The 21846-nt window shown below is 49.9% G+C and overlaps 2 protein-coding genes across 2 annotated transcripts in view; one reads left to right on the top strand and one right to left on the bottom strand.

Moving 5' to 3' along the window:
* The window catches only part of LOC149430628 (protein kinase C alpha type-like), a 258220-nt gene that overhangs the window by 116594 nt on the left and 119780 nt on the right, over window positions 1-21846 (top strand). The gene's annotated exons all lie outside the window — the stretch shown is intronic.
* LOC149430629 (E3 ubiquitin/ISG15 ligase TRIM25-like) lies at window positions 4005-5780 on the bottom strand. Its single transcript, XM_089666173.1, has one exon. The coding sequence runs from the start codon at window positions 5773-5775 to the stop codon at window positions 4282-4284; it is 1494 nt and encodes a 497-aa protein (XP_089522299.1). The 5' UTR covers window positions 5776-5780; the 3' UTR covers window positions 4005-4281.

Below are 21846 nucleotides of genomic sequence, written 5' to 3'. Positions count from 1 at the left end.
AAATGACACTGTTAAATGTTTTATGCAGAATAGAGTTACAAAAATAAATATTAAACACCCATCTGAGACCCCTTTACATCGGGTGTCCCCATCAGAGTCCCCCTTTACATCGGGTGTCCCCATCAGAGTCCCCCTTTACATCGGGTGTCCCCATCAGAGTCCCCCTTTACATCGGGTGTCCCCATCAGAGTCCCCCTTTACATCGGGTGTCCCCATCAGAGTCCCCCTTTACATCGGGTGTCCCCATCAGAGTCCCCCTTTACATCGGGTGTCCCCATCAGAGTCCCCCTTTACATCGGGTGTCCCCATCAGAGTCCCCCTTTACATCGGGTGTCCCCATCAGAGTCCCCCTTTACATCGGGTGTCCCCATCAGAGTCCCCCTTTACATCGGGTGTCCCCATCAGAGTCCCCCTTTACATCGGGTGTCCCCATCAGAGTCCCCCTTTACATCGGGTGTCCCCATCAGAGTCCCCCTTTACATCGGGTGTCCCCATCAGAGTCCCCCTTTACATCGGGTGTCCCCATCAGAGTCCCCCTTTACATCAGGTGTCCCCATCAGAGTCCCCCTTTACATCGGGTGTCCCCATCAGAGTCCTGTTCTCTGGGGCCACCATCTGCCCCCATGTGCTGTTGTAATCCTGCCACAGCTGCCCCAGTTCCCTATCCCATCCCACAAGAATAGGATATCTATACTGTGATAGGTCCATCCAGATTAGAGAAATTCAGTTCCAGGTGGATGCCTGAGGGTCCAGTTATGCTCTGGGGTTCAATATAAAACCATTCATTGCCTGTAATAGTTATAAAATGAAGCTGCGTACTCATGTGTGACACAAAGGTACATTTTATTACATGTGATAAAGATACATTGTGTGTAATATACAGTATACATTATATACCCGTCACCCATAGTGGTACCAAACACACGCTGTATGCTGATTGGACGTGTCAGACACCAGGAATCACTCTGACATTGATAACAATACGACACATTATTATTCCTGAGCACACAATATGTAGAGGCAGGCACCCCGACATTGACCTGGTTGGGGTGTCAGTGGCAGTTGGATATTAATCCAGCCAATCAGTGGCTTCCCCGAGAATAAATGTCAGAGGTGTCCGCTGGTGCTTCGAGATATGGCGTCCTCCAATCAGATGGAGATCTATGGATGGCCATCACATCTCTGTGGGGATCAATCTATATAAAAATGTAGCATACAATATCAGTATAATAATAGTATTACTCCCCGGTCACATCGAGTGCCATCTGCAAATCGTATGCCAAGTCGCATCCTATTGTCCGCTATTGGATCGGTCATTTCAGGGCGGTTCCAACTCGGGCGGAGCCGCTCCGATCTCTAAAGAAGTTCATGTAATACTTGTGGTGAGATTTGCATTGACAACTGTATCCGATGTCTTGCAAATCGCACCTGAAATCGGCGGGTTCCCCGAGTTTGTGCGACTTCACTGTAAGTCCCTCAATTTCAGGCTTGATGTGACCGGGGTGTTATGTGTGCAATGTGTCTATATTCATACATCACCCCCCTGAACCCGGGATATATATAGTCATTGTGTATATAATGAGCCTCAAGAATCTCTTCCCTAAATGTATATCCAGTATATATTCACCTCCTATAAGAAGGCTGATATACCCGCCATACCTGTATTGATTATTGATACATGAGTTTTGATTTGCTCAGCTACATCAGTCATTTCTGTATTGTACAATCAATTATTCCCCAATTATAATCGTCGACCAGAGATCTGTCCACACCAATCCCATCTGTACAATCTGGATCGTTCCTGTGATGTCTGTAGAGATGTGATTGGTTGCACCAGGCGTCCTTCATTAACATACATCATTATTCATGAGCACACACGTGAATGTTTATAGAAGTCCTGACATCAACTTTGTTGGGTGGTCAATGGCAGCGGGCAATAAATCCAGTCCAGCCAATCACTGGCTTCCCCGAGAATAAATGTCAGAGGTGTCCGCTGGTGCCCCAAAAAATGGCGTCCTCCAATCAGATGGAACGGTATTAATGACCATCACATTTCCATGGGGAACGTTTATATAAAAATTATTTTTATGCTAAACTTGCATGAAGCTATTGCATGAGAACAGAGGGGAATCCCTCACTCCCCAGGTAAGAATGTGGGCGGGGGTGCTGGTGACATCATTGGCCTAATGTGGTCACATGGTCATAATGACGATGGCATTGGCCAGTAATGTGGACAGCATCCCTGCCCCTTTGTTACTGTGGGGTGCATTGCTGGCGGCAGCTGATTGGACCAGGGGCCTGCTATCATGTTACACTTTCCCGGACTGGGTTTGACCCAACCCTGAGCTCGCTACTAAACTGTAACATAAAATATCAGCATATTATTAGTCTGTAATATTTATCTGTGTTGTATCCATAGTACTCCAGAATGCCCTCCTAAACCTGGTGTATCCATAGTACTCCAGAATGACCTCCTAAACCTAGTGTATCCATAGTACTCCAGAATGCCCTCCTAAACCTGGTGTATCCATAGTACTCCAGAATGACCTCCTAAACCTGGTGTATCCATAGTAATCCAGAATGCCCTCCTAAACCTGGTGTATCCATAGTAATCCAGAATGCCCTCCTAAACCTGGTGTATCCATAGTACTCCAGAATGCCCTCCTAAACCTGGTGTATCCATAGTACTCCAGAATGCCCTCCTAAACCTGGTGTATCCATAGTAATCCTGAATGACCTCCTAAACCTGGTGTATCCATAGTACTCCTGAATGCCCTCCTAAACCTGGTGTATCCATAGTACTCCAGAATGCCCTCCTAAACCTGGTGTATCCATAGTACTCCAGAATGACCTCCTAAACCTGGTGTATCCATAGTACTCCAGAATGCCCTCCTAAACCTGGTGTATCCATAGTACTCCAGAATGACCTCCTAAACCTGGTGTATCCATAGTAATCCAGAATGCCCTCCTAAACCTGGTGTATGTTATATATCTATGTAATGAGCCTTACAAACGTTCTTCCCCTATAATCTGTAGGATATATATAGTCCCCCACCATGTCTATATTATACAGTGTTATGTATGAATGACGGGATTTTGATCTGCTTTGGCTAAACTTTTTAATCCTAATGTACTTTATAATATTCCTCCATTTTAATCCCAACCCGAAGATATACATATATGAGATCTGCCCGGTGACAGACCACCTACATCAGGACCCGTTGTGTAACGGAGGTCTATACAGATGTCATTGGGCCAAGCCGTCCTGACAGTTACCTTGTGCCGGGTGTTAATATTGAGCATCGATTCTCAACCACCAGGCCTGGCCTTCAAGTAGCTTCAGATCCCCTAACCTACTACAGTGCCCCCAGCTTCCATAGTGCCACCCAACCGCCCATAATTGCCTGCAGTGCCCCTCCGCTCCCCACAGTATCCCCCCTCTCCTCCCAGCAGTGCCACCCAATCTCCCATAATTGTTCACAATGCCCCTCAATCCCCCCTCCCCTCCCTGCAATGTAACCCAACCTCCCATAATTGCCCGCAGTGCTGCTCAACCCCCCTCCCCTTCCCTGCAGTGCTACACAGCCTCCCATAATTCCCCACAGTACCCCTCAATCCCCACAGTGTCCCCCTTCCCCTCCCTGCAGTGCCACCCAACCTCCCATAATTGCCCACAGTGCCCCTTAACCCCCCCCCCAGTGTCCCCCCTCCTCTCCCTGCAGTGCCACGCAACCTCCATATTTGTCCACAGTTCCTCTCACTCCCCTCCCTGCAGTGCCACCAAACGTCCCATAATTGTCCACAGTGCCCACCAATCCCCCATCCCCTTCCCTGCAGTGCTACACAGCCTCCCATAATTCCCCACAGTACTCCTCAATCTCCACAGTGTCCCCCTTCCCCTCTCTGCAGTGCCACCCAACCTCCCATAATTGCCCACAGTGCCCCTCAACCCCCCACAGTGTCCCCCCTCCCTTCACTGCACGTCCACCCAACCTCCCATAATTGCCCACATTGAACCTCCTAACCCCCCCACAATGTCCCTACAAAACACTCCTGGATTGACCCCACCTCCCCTCCAGAAACCTCATCTACAGGGCCACCAGGTCTAATGCAGAGTCCTCTAACCCCCTTCAGAACCCCCTGTGCCCCCCACAATGACACCCAGCACCACCCAGAGCCTTCCAGCATTTTAGTACCTATTTTGCATTCCCATTTTATTTATTTTTGGGGCATGGAAGGTTTTGCTGGGCTTTGTTCTCATTAAGACTGAGAACCATCGATCTAGAGTACCTTAATGTGGCTGTGCGACCCTTCCTCTCCCACTTGGAGCACGGCATGGAGGGGCTCGGTGAAGTTGGTGGTGAAGTTGTGGAGGAGCCGGGCTGGGTCACACAGCGCATAGAAGGACAGACGCCCAGCCTCATAATCCAGATAGACTCCGAAGCTGGTACAGGGAACCATGTCTGATATATGTTTGGAGCTACGGTTGTGCTGTATGTGATATGAACCATAAAGCTTCTTGAGACCCCAGGACTTCTCGCTTTCTCCTATCCAGCCACGTCCCTTCTTTATGCTGGGGTAGCACATACCTATAGCCCAGTTCCCTGTTGTACTGGTCTCCACCACCCAGTAGTGTCGCCCTGAAGAAATTGTATTGGTGCTTAAAACCCGGCAACTCTGAAACCTTCCTCTGGGTCTTGGACGCATCTGATTCACATTGGTGGACGTGGCCATTTTCAGGTCATCAGAGATTTGCACATCATCAGCCGCGGTGTTTATATCCAGGGTTATTCCTGTAGGCTGCAGCACAGGGAACAGATCGTCCTTCATTTTTACTATATCTGATAAACCTGTGTGTAGAATCATTGAAATGAGGAATTCATCCTGTTGACACGTCTCCTCTTGTAGATCCAAGACCTCTTCAGTATTTCTATCCAATGCCCAGTCTCTTTGATCGGTCATGATGCTCCCTTCAATCAGACCCATCTTGCGTAATATCTCGTCCTTCTTATTGTTCTGCTCCTGGATTAAATTAGAGACTGAGGACTGCTCTGCCTGCCTGGAAATCTCATTGCGGACCCTCTTCTCCAGGTCTTCCATTCGTTGCCTCATGCCTCTAAACAGTCTATCAACTTTATCTGTGAAGTCCCCTTTGTTTTCTTCTACCCTTCTGTTTTGATGATTCAGATTGATGAGTTTCTGTTCAGTCTTCACGTTCTCTCTCACCAGTTTTCTGAAGACCTCTTCCAGCTTTTCCACCTGGTGTCCTTGGTGTCCATCATCCCTGCACAACACACAGATACAACCTTCATCATCATTGCAGTAATACTCCAGGATTTTCTTATGGGTGGAGCATTTCTTGCTCTTCAGGTCACTGGTGGGCTTCACTAGGACATGATCTGGTGAAGTGATGTGTACTCTCAGGTGGTCTTCACAGAGATGAGCCTCACACTGCACACAGGATTTCACAGCTGGAACACGAGTTTTCAGACATTGACTACAGACAATCCCTGGTTGGTCTCTGGATTGCTGTCTTCTTCTAGCTCTCTCAGCATAGTTACTGAAATCTTGAAACCTCTGCAGCTCAGGTCCACTTCGAGATCTCTTTCTGCACCTAGGACAGCAGTAATATTCATTTCTTATATCTTGTGTATCCAGAACTTTTGTGATACATTTCCGGCAGAAGTCGTGTCCACAGTTCAGGGTCATAAGATCGGTATAACTGTTCTCACAGATGCAGCAACTTGGGACACTGGTAGCCTCTGCAGACGCCATTTCAGGAGAAATGAGGAAACGAAGCTGAACAATCTGTACCAGAACAGTCAGGGCGTAGTCTTGTAACTGGACACCAACCCAACCAAACGATCGGACACCACAAACGTAAATGTTTGTTTACGCAACAGGTACAATAATACAACACAGGGTATCAAAGCTGTGCTACCATGGACTACGGGGGGCAGATAGTAGCCAGTGGGAGTAGAAAATGCCCCTACCTCAATGGGAGGTAAACACTACCTAAGGCTTGGTGTCAGTGGGAGTAAAGAGGAGGAATAGTGTCCCATCATTGGTATCAGTGGGAGGAATAGCATCCTATCATTGTATGTCAGTGGAAGGTATAGCATCCTATCATTGGGTGTCAGTGGAAGGTATAGCATCCTATCATTGGGTGTCAGTGGAAGGAATAGCGTCCTATCATTGGTGTCAGTGGAAGGAATAGCGTCCTATCATTGGTGTTAGTGGGAGGAATAGTGGCCCATCATTGGTGTCAGTGGGAGGAATAGCGTCCTATCATTGGTGTCAGTGGGAAGAATAGCGGCCCATCATTGGTGTCAGTGGGAGGAATAGCGCCCCATCGTCGGTTTTGGTGGGAGGAATAGCACCCCATCGTCAGTTTCAGTGGGAGGAATAGCGCCCTGTCGTCTGTGTCGGTGGGAGGAATAGCGCCCCGTCGTCGGTGTCGGTGGGAGGAATAGCGCCCCGTCGTCGGTGTCGGTGGGAGGAATAGCTCCCTGTTGTCGGTGGGAGGAATAGCGTCCTGTCGTCGGTGTCGGTGGGAGGAATAGCGCCCCGTCGTCGGTGTCGGTGGGAGGAATAGTGCCCCGTCGTCGGTGTCGGTGGGAGGAATAGTGCCCCGTCGTTGGTGTCGGTGAGAGGAATAGTGCCCCATCATTGTTGTCGGCGGGAGGAATAGCGCCCCGTCGTCGGTGTCGGTGGGAGGAATAGTGCCCCATCATTGGTGTCGGTGGGAGGAATAGCGTCCCATCATTGGTGTCGGTGGGAGGAATAGCGTCCCGTCGTCGGTGGGAGGAATAGCGTCCCGTCGTCGGTGTTGGTGGGAGGAATAGTGCCCCATCATTGGTGTCGGTGGGAGGAATAGCGTCCCATCATTGGTGTCGGTGGGAGGAATAGCGTCCCGTCGTCAGTGTCGGTGGGAGGAATAGTGTTTTATTGTTCATATCATTGGGAGGAACTGTGCCTCATTGTTGGTGTCAGTGGGAGAATTTGTGCCCCAAGCCCCAGATAAAGGCAAGCAAGGGGCAGCATCTAGTCCACCAGCCACAGTTTGGAGACCACTGCTGTAGGAGATTCTATATAATCAGAGTATGGGTGAGATTGGCTATGTCAGTAAAGCGGTGCAGAATACAGCGACAGCGTCCTCCTCGGTGAAGTCCAGGGTTGCTCGGGTAACACAGGTACATAGCTGGAGGGATCCCAGGCCTGGAGACACAGCAGAGCCACCCCACGTTGTCTTGGAAATTCGCTTTCAACGAATTTTTCCTTACCGTGAGTACTCGCAGTTGGATGCGCAGAAATCCCCCATAAAGCTGTGCGAATCTCGCTTACCACGACTCCAGCTGGGTTAGCTTCTGTTGAGATGTGGGGAATTGGAGCTCCGTTACCCAGGAATGATCACACGACACTCTCAGGTTGCTGTTCGAATTCACAAAGAGGCGGATCCAACCCCAGCCTCGGATTTTTATTTACAAGCAGACACACGCCCCCCCACATGAATAAGGTCAATCCCCTCCCACAGAACAATGCAATGGGGAGTGCCTATACACAGGATGTACATTCCGATTGGAGCATAGCCTTTCCTATTATCTATCACTGGTCCTCCCCCATGAGCCCTCTGAGGTCAGCAGACTTCCTCCCCTTCCACCCATGAGCCCTCTGAGGTCAGCAGACTTCCTCCCCTTCCCCCCCATGACCTCTCTATGGAGAGCATACTTCCTGTCCTACTAGCTCCTAGTGATATGTTCATTCTCTGTACAAGCATCCCCTAGAAACACCAGTCTGTACCTGGATGGGCCCGATACGATCTTTATTAAAACACATCCATCCAGATAGTTTCAGGTCGGTAATGGGTTGTAAGATATACATAAGCCTACACGTGGAGTTCGTACCGCTTGGCGCCTAGCATTATGAAGTCCATGTGGTACTATGCTGCTGATATGTGGATACAGGCCCGTGGCCCACCGCCGGCAGCATTCGCATCGAATGGTGGTATACACGCCGGTCTATAAGCGCAGATCCGCCATCTCATCCATTACCGAGCCGAGTACTGTAATACATACATTGTACATGGATGGCCCAATTGCAGCCTTCAGAGCTTTCATTATACATACCAGAGACATATGAATAACAAGAATATATGACACATTTAAAGTTCAACCTGTAAATACAAAATTTCCATGACAACGTGTACTGCAGTACCAACAGTAGCTGGATCTTCCAGAGAAGTTCCATGCTGCCATCGTCCTGCCTGGCTGCCTGCACGCTGGTCCTGACAGTGGAGGGCTTCTCACCTGGCCACAGGCCACTCTCTCATGTTTTCCAGACTAGTCAGGTGTGACCTCTCCATTGCTGAGTGCGGGAGACTGAGGAATGTGTGATGCCCAGGAGCCCAGGGAGCTGTGGGAATCGTGGCCAGTAGTTGGGCACCCAGCCGCAGTCTCTTGAGGCCTACATGAGAGAAGGTTCTTCAATCTTCACTTTGCAGAGGGCTGTCCTGGTTGTGTGACAACGTTCTGTCCCAGTCTCCCAATATGTCTCCTGTGTTGTCACCCTTTGGATGGAGGCTACAGGTTTCATTTTAACAACATTACACAGGCATGGCCCATGGTTGTCACCATCAGGAGTTTATCTCAGACGGTTTCCCTCGCAGGGGGTTTCAGGTCCTCAGAACAGAACATGAATTTTGTAGCTTCCTGACCTCAGTCCACCTTGGAACCTGCCTAGTTATTCACCACCTCATAGTCCCGATGTCAGGCCACAGAATGGTCAGTCCTGGCCACCTTGGACTGTACAGGAACCTGCCTAGTTATATACCACCTCATAGTCCCGATGTCAGGCCACAGAATGGTCAGTCCTGGCCACCTTGGACTGTACAGGAACCTGCCTAGTTATATACCACCTCATAGTCCCGATGTCAGGCCACAGAATGGTCAGTCCTGGCCACCTTGGACTGTACAGGAACCTGCCTAGTTATTCACCACCTCATAGTCCCGATGTCAGGCCACAGAATGGTCAGTCCTGGCCACCTTGGACTGTACAGGAACCTGCCTAGTTATTCACCACCTCATAGTCCCGATGTCAGGCCACAGAATGGTCAGTCCTGGCCACCTTGGACTGTACAGGAGCCTGCCTAGTTATACACCACCTCATAGTCCCGATGTCAGGCCACAGAATGGTCAGTCCTGGCCACCTTGGACTGTACAGGAACCTGCCTAGTTATATACCACCTCATAGTCCTGATGTCAGGCCACAGAATGGTCACTCCTGGCCACCTTGGACTGCACAGGAGCCTGCCTAGTTATTCACCACCTCATAGTCCCGATGTCAGGCCACAGAATGGTCAGTCCTGGCCACCTTGGACTGCACAGGAGCCTGCCTAGTTATTCACCACCTCATAGTCCCGATGTCAGGCCACAGAGTGAGCCCCGAATCACAGACAGCCCCTGGACTAGAAGGCCTCTGTAGCAGGTGCCTGGTCTCCAGTGGGCACAGGGTCTACCTTCCTCACAAGACTCTTCAAAGCCTCCCGGCTCCAGAACCCAATTCAGTCACCACCTCTGAAGAAAACTGAAACCGCTTTCCCCCCTCACACTGGCCATCCGGAGCCCCCCCAAGCCGCATAAGTGAGAACCACATCTGACAAGGTGCAGCCCTCTCACACTATCTGCTTAATGCAACCCCATCTGTTAGATTTTACCCCCCAGAATTGGGTGTTCTGTTGTGCTGGTGTGCCCTAAAACTCACCATTTGTTTCCTGAAAGTAGAGATTTGTGTAAATATTGTGTGACAATCAGCCATCAGTTCATTCTACACGGCCTCTGCTTTCAGGGAACATGGATCTGCTTCACGGTGTCATTCCCAGCCAGCAATGCATGTATGTAACAAATGTACAATCTGCCCCCAGCCCGGAGTAGTGACAGCGGAACACGGCTGAGCTCCACCAATCATATTCACTGCTTAGTTCAATTTTATTATTCAAAGTGAGCTCATCCATCCATCCCTCCGTGTCTCCATCCATCCCTCCGTGTCTCCGTCCATCCATCCGTGTCTCCATCCGTGTCTCCATCCATCCCTCCGTGTCTCCGTCCATCCCTCCGTGTCTCCGTCCATCCCTCCGTGTCTCCGTCCATCCCTCCGTGTCTCCGTCCATCCCTCCGTGTCTCCGTCCATCCGTGTCTCCGTCCATCCCTCCGTGTCTCCGTCCATCCCTCCGTGTCTCCGTCCATCCCTCCGTGTCTCCGTCCATCCCTCCGTGTCTCCATCCATCCCTCCGTGTCTCCATCCATCCCTCCGTGGTCTCCATCCATCCATCCGTGGTCTCCATCCATCCATCTGTCTCTATCCATCCATCCGTGTCTCCATCCATCCGTGTCTCCATCCATCCATCCGTGTCTCCATCCATCCATCCATCCATCCGTGTCTCCATCCATCCATCCATCCGTGTCTCCATCCATCCGTGTCTCCATCCATCCATGTCTTCATCCATGTCTCCATTCCTCCGTGTCTCCATCCATCCATCCAAGTCTGGAGAATGAGACAAATATGAACGGTCACAGAACGGTCACAAAGTCTGCTGCTTCCGTGTTTTCTGCCTGTGTGTCAGATGTTCCTCTGGTATACATGAAGGTATATATGAAGTAGAATGATGAACATTCCATACGTGTCCGAGGCTTTCACTGACAATGACATGAAGATTGTGCAGAGTCCATATTTGCAGTGTTGACCCGTCTTGTCCCCGACCTCAGCCATTCCTCCTGGCATGCTGGCCATCGACTTCTGGGCCACATCCTGACTGATGGCCGCCCATTCTCCCATCATCAAGGCTTGGAGTTGGTCAGAATTTGTTGGGGTTTTTGTTCTCCCACCTCTTGAGGATTGACCACAAGTTCCCAATGGGACGAAGATCTGGGGAGTTTCCTGGCCATGGACACAAAATCTCCATGTTTTGTTCCCTAAGACACTTAGTTATGACTTTTGCCTTCTGGCAAGGCGCTCCATCATGGTGGAGAAGGCGATGTTCCTCACCAAACTGTCCTTGGATGGTTGGGAGAAGTTGCTCTTGGAGGATGACCATTCATTCATGGCGGTGTTCTCGGGGAGAATCGTGAGTGCGCTCACTGCCTTGGGTGAGAAGTGACCCCACATATGAATGGTCTCAGGAGGCTTCACTGTTGGCATGACACAGGACTGATGGTGACACAGGACTGATGGTGTGGCTCACCTTTCCTTCTCTGTTTTTTTCCAGATGCCACAAAGAATCAGAGAAAATCACTTGCCCCCCCCCCCCCCAGTCCTTAACAGTCCAATCCCTGTATCTTTTGCAGAATATCAGTCTGTCCCGGATGTTTTCCCTGCAGAGAAGTGGCTTCTTTGCTGCCCTTCTTGATACCAGACCATCCTCCAAATGTCTTCTCCTCCCAGTGTGTGCTGATGCATCACACCTGCCTGCTGCCATTCCTAAGCAAGCTCTGCACCGCTGGCGCCCCGATCCCACAGCTGGATCTACTTTAGGAGACGGTCCTGGCACTTGCTGGACTTTCTTGGGCGCCTGAAGGCTTCTTCACAACAATTGATCCTCTCTCCTTGGACTTCTTGATGATCCAACAAATGGTGGATTTAGGTGCAATCTTAGTAGCAGCAATAACCTGGCCTGTGAATCTCTTTTTGTGCAAAGCAATAATGACTCTGTGTGTTTCCTTGGAGGTAGCCATGGTTAACAGAAGAAGGACAATGATTTCAAGCACCACCCTCCTCATAAAGCTCTCAGTCTGTTCTTCTATCTCAATCAGCATGACAGAGCGATCTCCAGCCTTGTCCTCATCATCACTGACACCCGTGTTACCGAGATAATCACCGACATGGTGTCAGCTGGTCCTTTTGTGGCCGAAATGCAGCGCAAATGTTTTTTTGGTATTAAGTTTGTTTTCATATCAAAGAGCGACTCTGCAATTAATTGCAATTCATCGGATCGCTCTTCATAACATTCTGGAGTAATTGCATCATAAATACCGAGGAAGCAGACTTTGTGAAAATGAATATTTGGGTGGTTCTCAGAACGTTTGGCCAGGCCGGTACTATTGTTACGGTGAAGTACGAAGAGACAGCGGCGTCCGGTCTGCCATCGTCTCTCTCCAGCATTACATCCTGCTCTTTGTCCACCCAGAAATCCCCCGGCGCTCGAAACTCCGAAAATCTCCTAAAAGCTTGTTTTGTTCTCTCCCAGATGTGCCGGGCCGGCTAATGCATGCAATCTACGTGGAGTCCATTAGTTGGTGTAATGCACGGGAAAATGTTTCATTAGGAAAAGACAAAAAACCAGAAAATCGCTCATTTCCAGCCATTTTCTGTACTCATTAGGGAAAGTGCTGGTCTGCACGCCAAGTAGTGGTGAGGGGTGGGGGAGGGGACGCAGGATTTACTTTCTGTAGTTAGAAAAAAAAGAAAAGTTTATATATTTAAATCTGCCTTTGTATGGTGTAGCCACACACTGAAAGCTGAAATCAGGCTGTCAGTGGGAGTGGGCGTGTCAGTAGGCTGAGACCTTGGGTGGGTGTACAGAATGAAGAGATCTCACAGTGGGGTTCTCAATGGTGTGAACAGACAGGCCAGAGAACAGAGGTGGGTGGGGCAGTGACACCATTGTCACTTATACTTTTATAAGGTAATATCTGGGTTTGGTGCACACAGTGGATTTATATCCTACATGGCCAGTGATGAATATATTTCAATGAAAACTTTTGTGGCGGAGTTCAGCTTTAACACCCCGGTCACATCGGGTGCCATTCCGACTTCTAAGGTATTACATGCACTACTTGTGCTGCGATTTACATAGACCTCTGTATCCGATGTCTTCCAAATCGCACCTGAAATCACCGCGTCCCCCGACTTCACTGTAAGTCGCACGATTCCAAAGTCGGGCTTGATGTGACCGGGGCGTAGTCACATGACCTGCGTTGGTGGAATGGATGTCGCGCTAATCTCTTCTTTCTTTTCCATTTATAAAGTGAGATATGAGAAGTTACATTGTTGCAGCTCAGAAATGAACATTCGTTTTCCTGCATGTATCCAGACGATCTGCTAATGCAATTATTTCCGCCCGTCTCTTACCTGCAGCCACAACTGTCCTCTTCACAATCAGGACTCCCGATAATATAATCAAGACTAACGAGGAGTGCCGAAAAATGGGCTCATCTCTGATTGGCTCATTACCCCGAGGAACGCGGCCATGGCCGGCTGCTTGTTATGTTGTGGCTGTGCGATGTTTGTCGCAGGTGTCAGTATAATGACTGCAGAGATATATACTGTGTGTGTGTGTATAGGAGAGAGATCCAGGGGCAGGCTGACAACTCATGGGGCCCCCGGGCAATAGGGGATCACGGGGCCCCTGTGTCCTTGCCCAAACTCAAAAAAGCCTATGAAAAAGGTACCAGGGGCATCTCACGGGGCCCCCTACTGACCCCGGGCCCTCGGGCAGTGCAGAGTTTCCAAATGGTCAGTCCGCCCCTGGAGAGATCAGACTACCTCCCCCAGCGTGGCCTCCACCTATTATGTCCCGCGCTCCAACAAAGGACCAATCACGGTGATGGATGCTCGGCGGCTGATGATCAATAACTGGGAATTATGAGTTCCTAATTGATCCGTAAAATGTTGGCTTTTCTATAGGATGCAGATCAGGTCATCATACAGCCTGAAGAGCGCCACCTAATGGACTTCACCGCGTGTGCTGCTGTCCTCTAATGTAGACCTCCGTCATACATTCCTGACACGTCACAACATACAGACCAGACGCAGAGAGTTCACAAAACTCCGCCTTTTACCAGTACAAATCCAGCCTTGGGTCTCCACTCAGTGACTGTGCCTAGGCTGAGATGATGTCACCAGTCTGCTGCAGGCAGGAGGAGGTATTTCCTCAATCTCCCCTCCCCCAGTGATCAGACTGTACATTGTAACTTTGTAGAAGGAGGAGGAGGTCTTTCCTCATTCTCCCCTCCCCCAGTGATCAGAGTGTACATTGTAACTTTGTAGAAGGAGGCGGAGTCATTTCCTCAGTCTCCCCTCCCCCAGTGATCAGACTGTACATTGTAATTTGTAGAAGGAGGCGGAGTCATTTCCTCAGTATCCTCCCCCAGTGATCAGACTGTACATTGTAACTTTGTAGGAGGAGGAGGAGGCATTTCCTCAGTCTCCCCTCCCCCAGTGATCAGACTGTACATTGTAACTTTGTAGAAGGAGGTGGAGGCATTTCCTCAGTCTCCCCTCCCCCAGTGAACACAGGCACCAGGAATTACATGATGGTGTCATCTCTGAGTATCTCAGTCCAGGAAGTAGACAGTGACTCTGGATGATGCCTGAACATAGATGGTGCCTTCCTTCTGGAGTGGAGATCAGATGAGGGCATTGTCGGGGGGGGTGCTGCGATCTCAGTGAGGGGGAATACATACCCGGGCATAGGTGATGACAGGTCCTCCTTGGTCCTGGGTCTGGCGCTGTGCATGTCCTGTGTGAAGGGTTCTCCTCCTGCGCAGGATTCTTGCAGCGGGGGGTGTCATGGCGGACATCTTCCTCCTGCCGGCTCTGTTTGCTGCTTTTAGCATTAGGACTAATTTGATTGGAGAGAGATGATTTCCCCGCCATGCGATAATCCGGAGGGGAAAGGCTCTTTCCTCGGAATAAATGGATCAGATATTTAACTCTCCCACTTATTGGAGCCGCCTTAAAGTGGACCGGTCATGTCTGCTCCGTGGCCCCACCTTGTGGCTCTGGCTGGCGTTGTACAGAGTGCTGCCTGTCCGTTACCTTCAGAGTGATATGGTGGACTGGGGACACTGAGGACACTTACTGGGGACACTTACTGGGGACACTGAGGACACTTACTGGGGACACTTACTGGGGACACTTACTGGGGACACTTACTGGGGACACTTACTGGGGACACTTACTGGGGACACTTACTGGGGACACTGGGGACACTGAGGACACTTACTGGGGACACTGGGGACACTTACTGGGGACACTTACTGGGTACATTGGGGACACTTACTGGGTACATTGGGGACACTTACTGGGTACATTGGGGACACTTACTGGGGACACTTACTGGGAACACTTACTAGGGCTGGCTGCTGCCCTTCACTGGGACACATCTATACGGAATGTCTTTTTCTAATCTTTTAAATAAAGTTTGGAGGACGCCAGGCAGGAAGATTTCTGTGTTGTGGTCTCCAGTATGAAGTGTGGGGTACGGATACTGGAGCACCTAAAGGGGAACTCCGGGATGATGGAAAATATAGAAAGTAATGCGGCTCTGGAATCATTCCGGCTGGTTTCAGTGGTGCCCGTTCACATCAGTGTGGCTCCGTGGGGCACGACTTTGGAAAGGTTTCCTGCACTGCGTTGGTGTGACTAACCCCATAGGGCCCCATAGGGTATTCATAATGAAACCACGTTGAACTTCACAAATCGGATGGCAGTAGTGAGAACCAAGCCTGACACATCATTACATACACACAGTGTGAGGGTCTGAATGGGACCCGGCCTCTTCCTCTAACAGTCCCTGTACAGCAGAACTCACACTAGGAGAGGGAGAAGCAGCACAACGAGCCAGTCAGTGCATGTGCTGATAGAGGGAGAGAGCAGAGTGACAAGGATATGAGCTCATCACTGTGCTGCTTCTCCTTCACAGACTGGGGGTGGGTCCAGGATGACCTGGGCTCAGGGGAAGAGGGTTGGATGATAACCATCAGACTGAAGACATCTAGTGGTGGACAAGAAGTACTGCAGGGGGACTCTCTGGATTGAAGGTGAAGCTGGATTCATTATTTTGTCTTTTAATGGAATATTCGTTTTTATCTGCTTATTTCTGCTCTAAATACATCTTTGTGTAGAATGACTAACATAGGAGCGTGTCGCTGGTCCGCTTCTCCTTCACTGTCCAATCACAGACCGGGGGCGGGTCCATGACACCCTGGGTTTAGAGGAAGTTCTTTGAATGTTGCAGGCTGTCATTTAACCGGAACTCCGAGGACATCTAGTGGCAGAAAAGAAGTCCTGCAAGGGGCAGCTCCAGACTGAAGACCAGTATAGCAGCAGAAGTTGTATTTTATGTCATCTGTTATTGGGCTGATAATTGTTTTTTTAGTTGTTTTTACTGAAGTTAAACTGTCTGACTTCACCAAATGTGTGTGAAGGTGCCGGCATGTCGGGGGGCGGGTTAGAAGCAGCAACACACAAGTTACCATCATCCCTGGTTCACACCGCGGCGACCAGCGACACAGAATGTCGCAAGACAGGTAAAGACACATTCTTTTCACTAGGCGCCATCTTAATTGCGGCAACTCAAGTCACAGCGACAAACAAAATAGTTCCCACGTGACTTTTCTGCGTCTTTGGTGCGACGTGAAGGCAACACATGAGTTACCATCAGGGGCGGACTGACCATTTGGAAACTCGGGCACTGCCTGAGGGCCCGGGGTCAGTAGGGGGCCCCATGAGATGCCCCTGGTACCTTTTTCATAGGCTTTTTTGAGTGTGGGCAAGGACACAGGGGCCCCATGATCCCCAATTGCCCGGGGGCCCCATGAGTTGTCAGTCCGCCCCTCCTTGCTTCACAGTGCTGCGACCAGCAACACATAAAGTCGCAAGACAGGTAAAGACATTCTTTTCAATAGGCGCCATCTTAATTGCGGCAGCTCAAATCGCAGCGACAAAAAAAATAGTTCCCATGCGACTTTTCTGCGTCTTCGGTGCGATGTGAACGCCGTAGACTGCAATGGTAAAATCACAAAAGTTACAAACTATTCACATCTCTGCGACTTCAGAGGGGATTTTTAATTCAAAGTCACAAACCATCAAAGCTGCAGGCAAGTCTTAATGCCAAGTTGCATGGCTTTGGGATCGCAGTAATGTGAACCGAGGCACTGGCCAGTCCTAATACAATTGCTACTTGCCTGGATGTCATCCTTATCCAGCAGCTTCAGCAGTAAGGTTAGTTTACACTGGATGCGATTTAAAATCACGCGTTTTGTTTGCGATTTCACAGCGTTTTCTGAAGATTTCCCAACGACTTCTTGAGTTTTGCAGTGCGATTTTTACAGCGTTTTCTGATTTCCCAACGTCTTCTTGAGTTTTGCAGTGCGATTTCACGGCTTTTTCTGAAGATTTCCCGACAACTAATTGCATTTTGCAGTGCGATTTCACAGCGTTTTCTGATTTCCCAATGACTTCTTGCGTTTTGCAGTGCGATTTCTAGTGCAATCTATGTGAAATCGCAGCAAACTGCAGACAAAGTCATACAAGAACTACTTCTGAAATGGCGCCGCAGCAAATCGCGTATGATAAGACACATTCATTAGATCCCATTTCAATTCCCAAATCGCACCTGAAATCGCAGCAGATCAGAAGACGTGTTCATCAGCCATATACTGAGGTTGGAGACAATGGGAGCCAATAGGCTTCCAGGTTGTATTGTCAAAGCTTCATTGACCAAGCTGAAGTCAGAAGCTGATTGGCTGCCATGCAGAGCTGCACCTGATGAGTGCTCCAGTCTTAGGAGATCTCCCCCGCAGCGTCCATCGATTTCCCCCCGAAGACGGAAGATGACGCAGAGATAGAAAAGTATCAGATTGTGAGGAGAGTTCTCAGAAAATGGTTAGACTTTTTATTGCTTGAAATGGGCCCCGCAGTGTGTGAAGGGGGGCCCCCACCCCCCGGGGTCCACGGACGGAGACTAGAGATCTCGGTGTGGAGTGACACCGGGGAGGCCAGGCGTTTGTGTCTCTCCTCCCTCTCCATCCCCTGCGTCTCCCGAGAGTGACACTGCGACTTGTACCGCAGGGAATACCCGAGGTCTCTCCTGGCATCAGACGTCTGGAATCTCCCGCGGCACATGATCCTTCTACTGCCAGCCAACCGTTACAAATCACCACACCGAGCCCTACGCTGTACACGGCGTGGCCACGTGGTTGTCACTGCAATTCATTGTGTGATCTCATCTGTACACACCTGAGTCTGTCAGGGCGCCTGAAATATGTACTGTCTGTGTTGCATCGGAGCTGCAAATAATATTCAACTTCTAGTAAGAGTAGCATGCTCACCGGCCTCTTTATGATGTCCGCCTGTTGATTGGCTCGGTGACACACATTGCTGATCAGCCAATCACATGGCAGCAGCTCAATGCATTTAGGCATCTAGACGTGGTGAAGACGACTTGCTGAAGTACAAACCGGAGAAGAAATGGGATTTAAGTGACTCTGAACGTGGCGTGGTTGTTGGTGCCAGATCTCCTGGGATTTTCAGGCACAACCATCTCTAGGGTTTACAGAGAATGGTCCGAAAAAGAGAAAATATCCAGTGAGTGGCAGTTGTGTGGAGGAAAATGCCTTGTTGAGGTCAGAGGAGAATGGGCAGACTGGTTCCAGATGAAAGAAAGGCAACAGGAACGCCAATAACCCCTCGTTACACCCAAGGTATGCAGAATACCATCTATGAACACACAACACATCCAACCTTGAAGCAGATAGGCTACAGCAGCAGAAGATCAGGGTGCCACTCCTGTCAGCTAAGACCACACCGGGGGTTACTCCTGTCAGCGAAGAACAGGGAACGGAGGCTACAATACGTACAGGCTCACCAACATTGGACAATAGAAGAACGTTGCCTGGTCAGATGAGTCTGGATTTCAGCTGCGACATTCAGATGGTGGGGGCAGAATTTGGTGTAAACAACTTGAAAGCATGGATCCATCCTGCCTTGTATCAACGGTTCAAGTTGGTGGTGGTGGTGGTGGTGGTGTCATGGTGTGGTGGATCCATCCTGCCTTGTATCAATGGTTCAGGCTGGTGGTGGAGGTGTCATGGTGTGGTGGATCCATCCTGCCTTGTACCAGTGGTTCAGGCTGGTGGTGGTGTCATGGTGTGGTGGATCCATCCTGCCTTGTACCAGTGGTTCAGGCTGGTGGTGGTGGTGTCATGGTGTGGGGGATCCATCCTGCCTTGTATCAACAGTTCAGGCTGGTGGTGGTGGTGTCATGGTGTGGTGGATCCATCCTGCCTTGTATCAATGGTTCAGGCTGGTGGTGGTGTCATGGTGTGGTGGATCCATCCTGCCTTGTATCAATGGTTCAGGCTGGTGGTGCTGTCATGGTGTGGTGGATCCATCCTGCCTTGTACCAGTGGTTCAGGCTGGTGGTGTCATGGTGTGGTGGATCCATCCTGCCTTGTATCAATGGTTCAGGCTGGTGGTGGTGGTGTCATGGAGTGGTGGATCCATCCTGCCTTGTATCAACAGTTCAGGCTGGTGGTGGTGGTGTCATGGTGTGGTGGATCCTCTGCAGCAACCAATACTTCTGCCGTCATAGGTGTGTGAAGGTCCTCGTTCCTCTGCAACGACCGATACTTCTGCCGTCATAGGTGTGCGAAAGTCCTCGTTTCTTTGCAACGATCGATACTTCTGCCGTCATAGGTGTGTGAAGGTCCTCATTCCTCTGCAACGACCGATACTTTTGCCGTCATAGGTGTGTGAAGGTCTTCGTTCCTCTGCAACGACCGATACTTCTGCCGTCATAGGTGTGTGAAGGTCCTCGTTCCTCTGCAACGACCGATACTTCTGCCGTCATAGGTGTGTGAAGGTCCTCGTTCCTCTGCAACAATCGATACTTCTGCCGTCATAGGTGTGTGAAGGTCCTCGTTCCTCTGCAGCGACCGATACTTCTACCGTCATAGGTGTGTGAAAGTCCTCGTTCCTCTGCAACGACCGATACTTCTACCATCATAGGTGTGTGAAGGTCCTCGTTCCTCTGCAGCGACCGATACTTCTGCTGTCATAGGTGTGTGAAGGTCCTCGTTCCTCTGCAACAATCGATACTTCTGCCGTCATAGGTGTGTGAAGGTCCTCGTTCCTCTGCAGCGACCGATACTTCTGCTGTCATAGGTGTGTGAAGGTCCTCGTTCCTCTGCAACGACCGATACTTCTACCATCATAGGTGTGTGAAGGTCCTCGTTCCTCTGCAGCGACTGATACTTCTGCCGTCATAGGTGTGTGAAGGTCCTCGTTCCTCTGCAGCGACCGATACTTCTGCTGTCATAGGTGTGTGAAGGTCCTCGTTCCTCTGCAGCGACCGATACTTCTACCATCATAGGTGTGTGAAGGTCCTCGTTCCTCTGCAGCGACCGATACTTCTACCATCATAGGTGTGGAGGTCTTCGTTCTTCTACATTGATTGATACATCTGCCATCATAGGTGTGTGAAGGTCCTCGTTCCTCTGCAACGACCGATACTTCTACCATCATAGGTGTGTGAAGGTCCTCGTTCCTCTGCAACGACCGATACTTCTACCATCATAGGTGTGTGAAGGTCCTCGTTCCTCTGCAACGACCGATACTTCTACCATCATAGGTGTGGAGGTCTTCGTTCTTCTACATTGATTGATACATCTGCCATCATAGGTGTGTTGGCTAATTGCAAGTCAGAAGAGATGAGAGGGATAATCAGCGCAAAAACTGTACAAAGTCCTGGGCTATCCTGGTGGTGTTGTGGATGATCTTGGGATGGCCCGTATGGCACTAAGGGCAATGCTTCCAATAAGTGCTGTAGTAGACTCTGTAGGGTGAGGGAAGGAGAAGAAGCGCCTCTAAGTGCAGCATACCATTAGTGTTGGCTAATTGCAGCCCATTGTTCTCTGTTATGGTGCTCTCCATTGTGCGGTGAGGTTTGGGTGGAGGAGGTGTTGTGTGCCCCCCCCTCTTTCACTGGGGTCCCTAATCTCAATACCTCCAGCAGTGATGATGCCCCAATTCTGGAGAAGACAGATCATTCTTGGCTGCAGATAGGACGACTTCTTACGGCGGCCATCATCAAACATTCCCAGCAGACGCGAGTTAATGGTGCGAAAAGTGTTGACTCTGCAGATTATGCCTCTCGTCTTCATCATTGTGATTTATAGATGTGTGTACAGGGATACATTGTTATTGATTCCATATATACCAGGGAGGTAACAACAACAGAAACAGGATACAAAGTGATTGGAAATGTTACTGCTGTCATCAGAAAAGAGGATGAGGGGAAATCCTCCATTAGGGTCACTTGTTCTGGTGACAACGGGCCTGAGAGTGGAATACCCTCACTGGGTACTGGGAAAGGGGACACAGAGCAAAAAATACTGACGGGGGGGGGGGGGGGAGTCTAAATATTCACCACTCCATCCAAAACTAAAGAAAGTTTTGTCTTCAGGCAGATATAAAAGATGCAAACGAGTGCAGCTCTGTAATCGTCGATATATCGTTTACTACACACAGTGCAAGTACCTAAATGTAACGTGCTATTAGCCTCTTATAGTCCTTGTACAGCAGAGCTCACACTAGGAGGAGAAGAAGCAACACAAGGAGCCAATCAGTTCATACACTGACCAGAAGCATGCAGATTGCACAGAGAGATGACTCATCACTGTGCTGCTTCTCCTTTCACTGTCCAGTCACAAGCTGGGGGCTGGTCCGGGATTACTTAGGCTCAGGAGAACTCAGAAAGGGAGGGGAGGACATTTATACTTGTTCATTATATAGACCAACTCTGCTTCTGCCTGGAGCAGTTTATTGGTGTCACAGTCCCCAGAGTGTAGTGTCATGTTCTCCCCATCGCCATAAATGGTGTCAGTCGCAGTGTGTTGGGAGGGCAGGGGGGCAGCCTGGGATGGTGGCTGATCATAATTTGAGTGGTTGGTGTTGAGTCTGGTGGGGAGGGGAGCCATGCCATATCATCCACGGGGTAGGGGTGGGGAGGTGACCACGTCTCCATTTCATACTTGTGGTCGGGAGTCTTCTTTATTCTGGGTTCCAGGC

The sequence above is a fragment of the Staurois parvus genome, unplaced genomic scaffold (genome assembly GCF_062004578.1).
Source record: "Staurois parvus isolate SC_StPar_1 unplaced genomic scaffold, SC_StPar_1.0 ptg002572l, whole genome shotgun sequence".
NCBI lineage: Eukaryota > Metazoa > Chordata > Amphibia > Anura > Ranidae > Staurois > Staurois parvus.
Note: the sequence above shows the minus strand (reverse complement) of the source record. Positions and strands in the feature narration are given on the sequence as shown.

Coding starts and splice junctions, on each gene's coding strand:
- LOC149430629 (XM_089666173.1), bottom strand. CDS start 5,775: ATGGCGTCTGCAGAGGCTACCAGTGTCCCAAGTTGCTGCATCTGTGAG.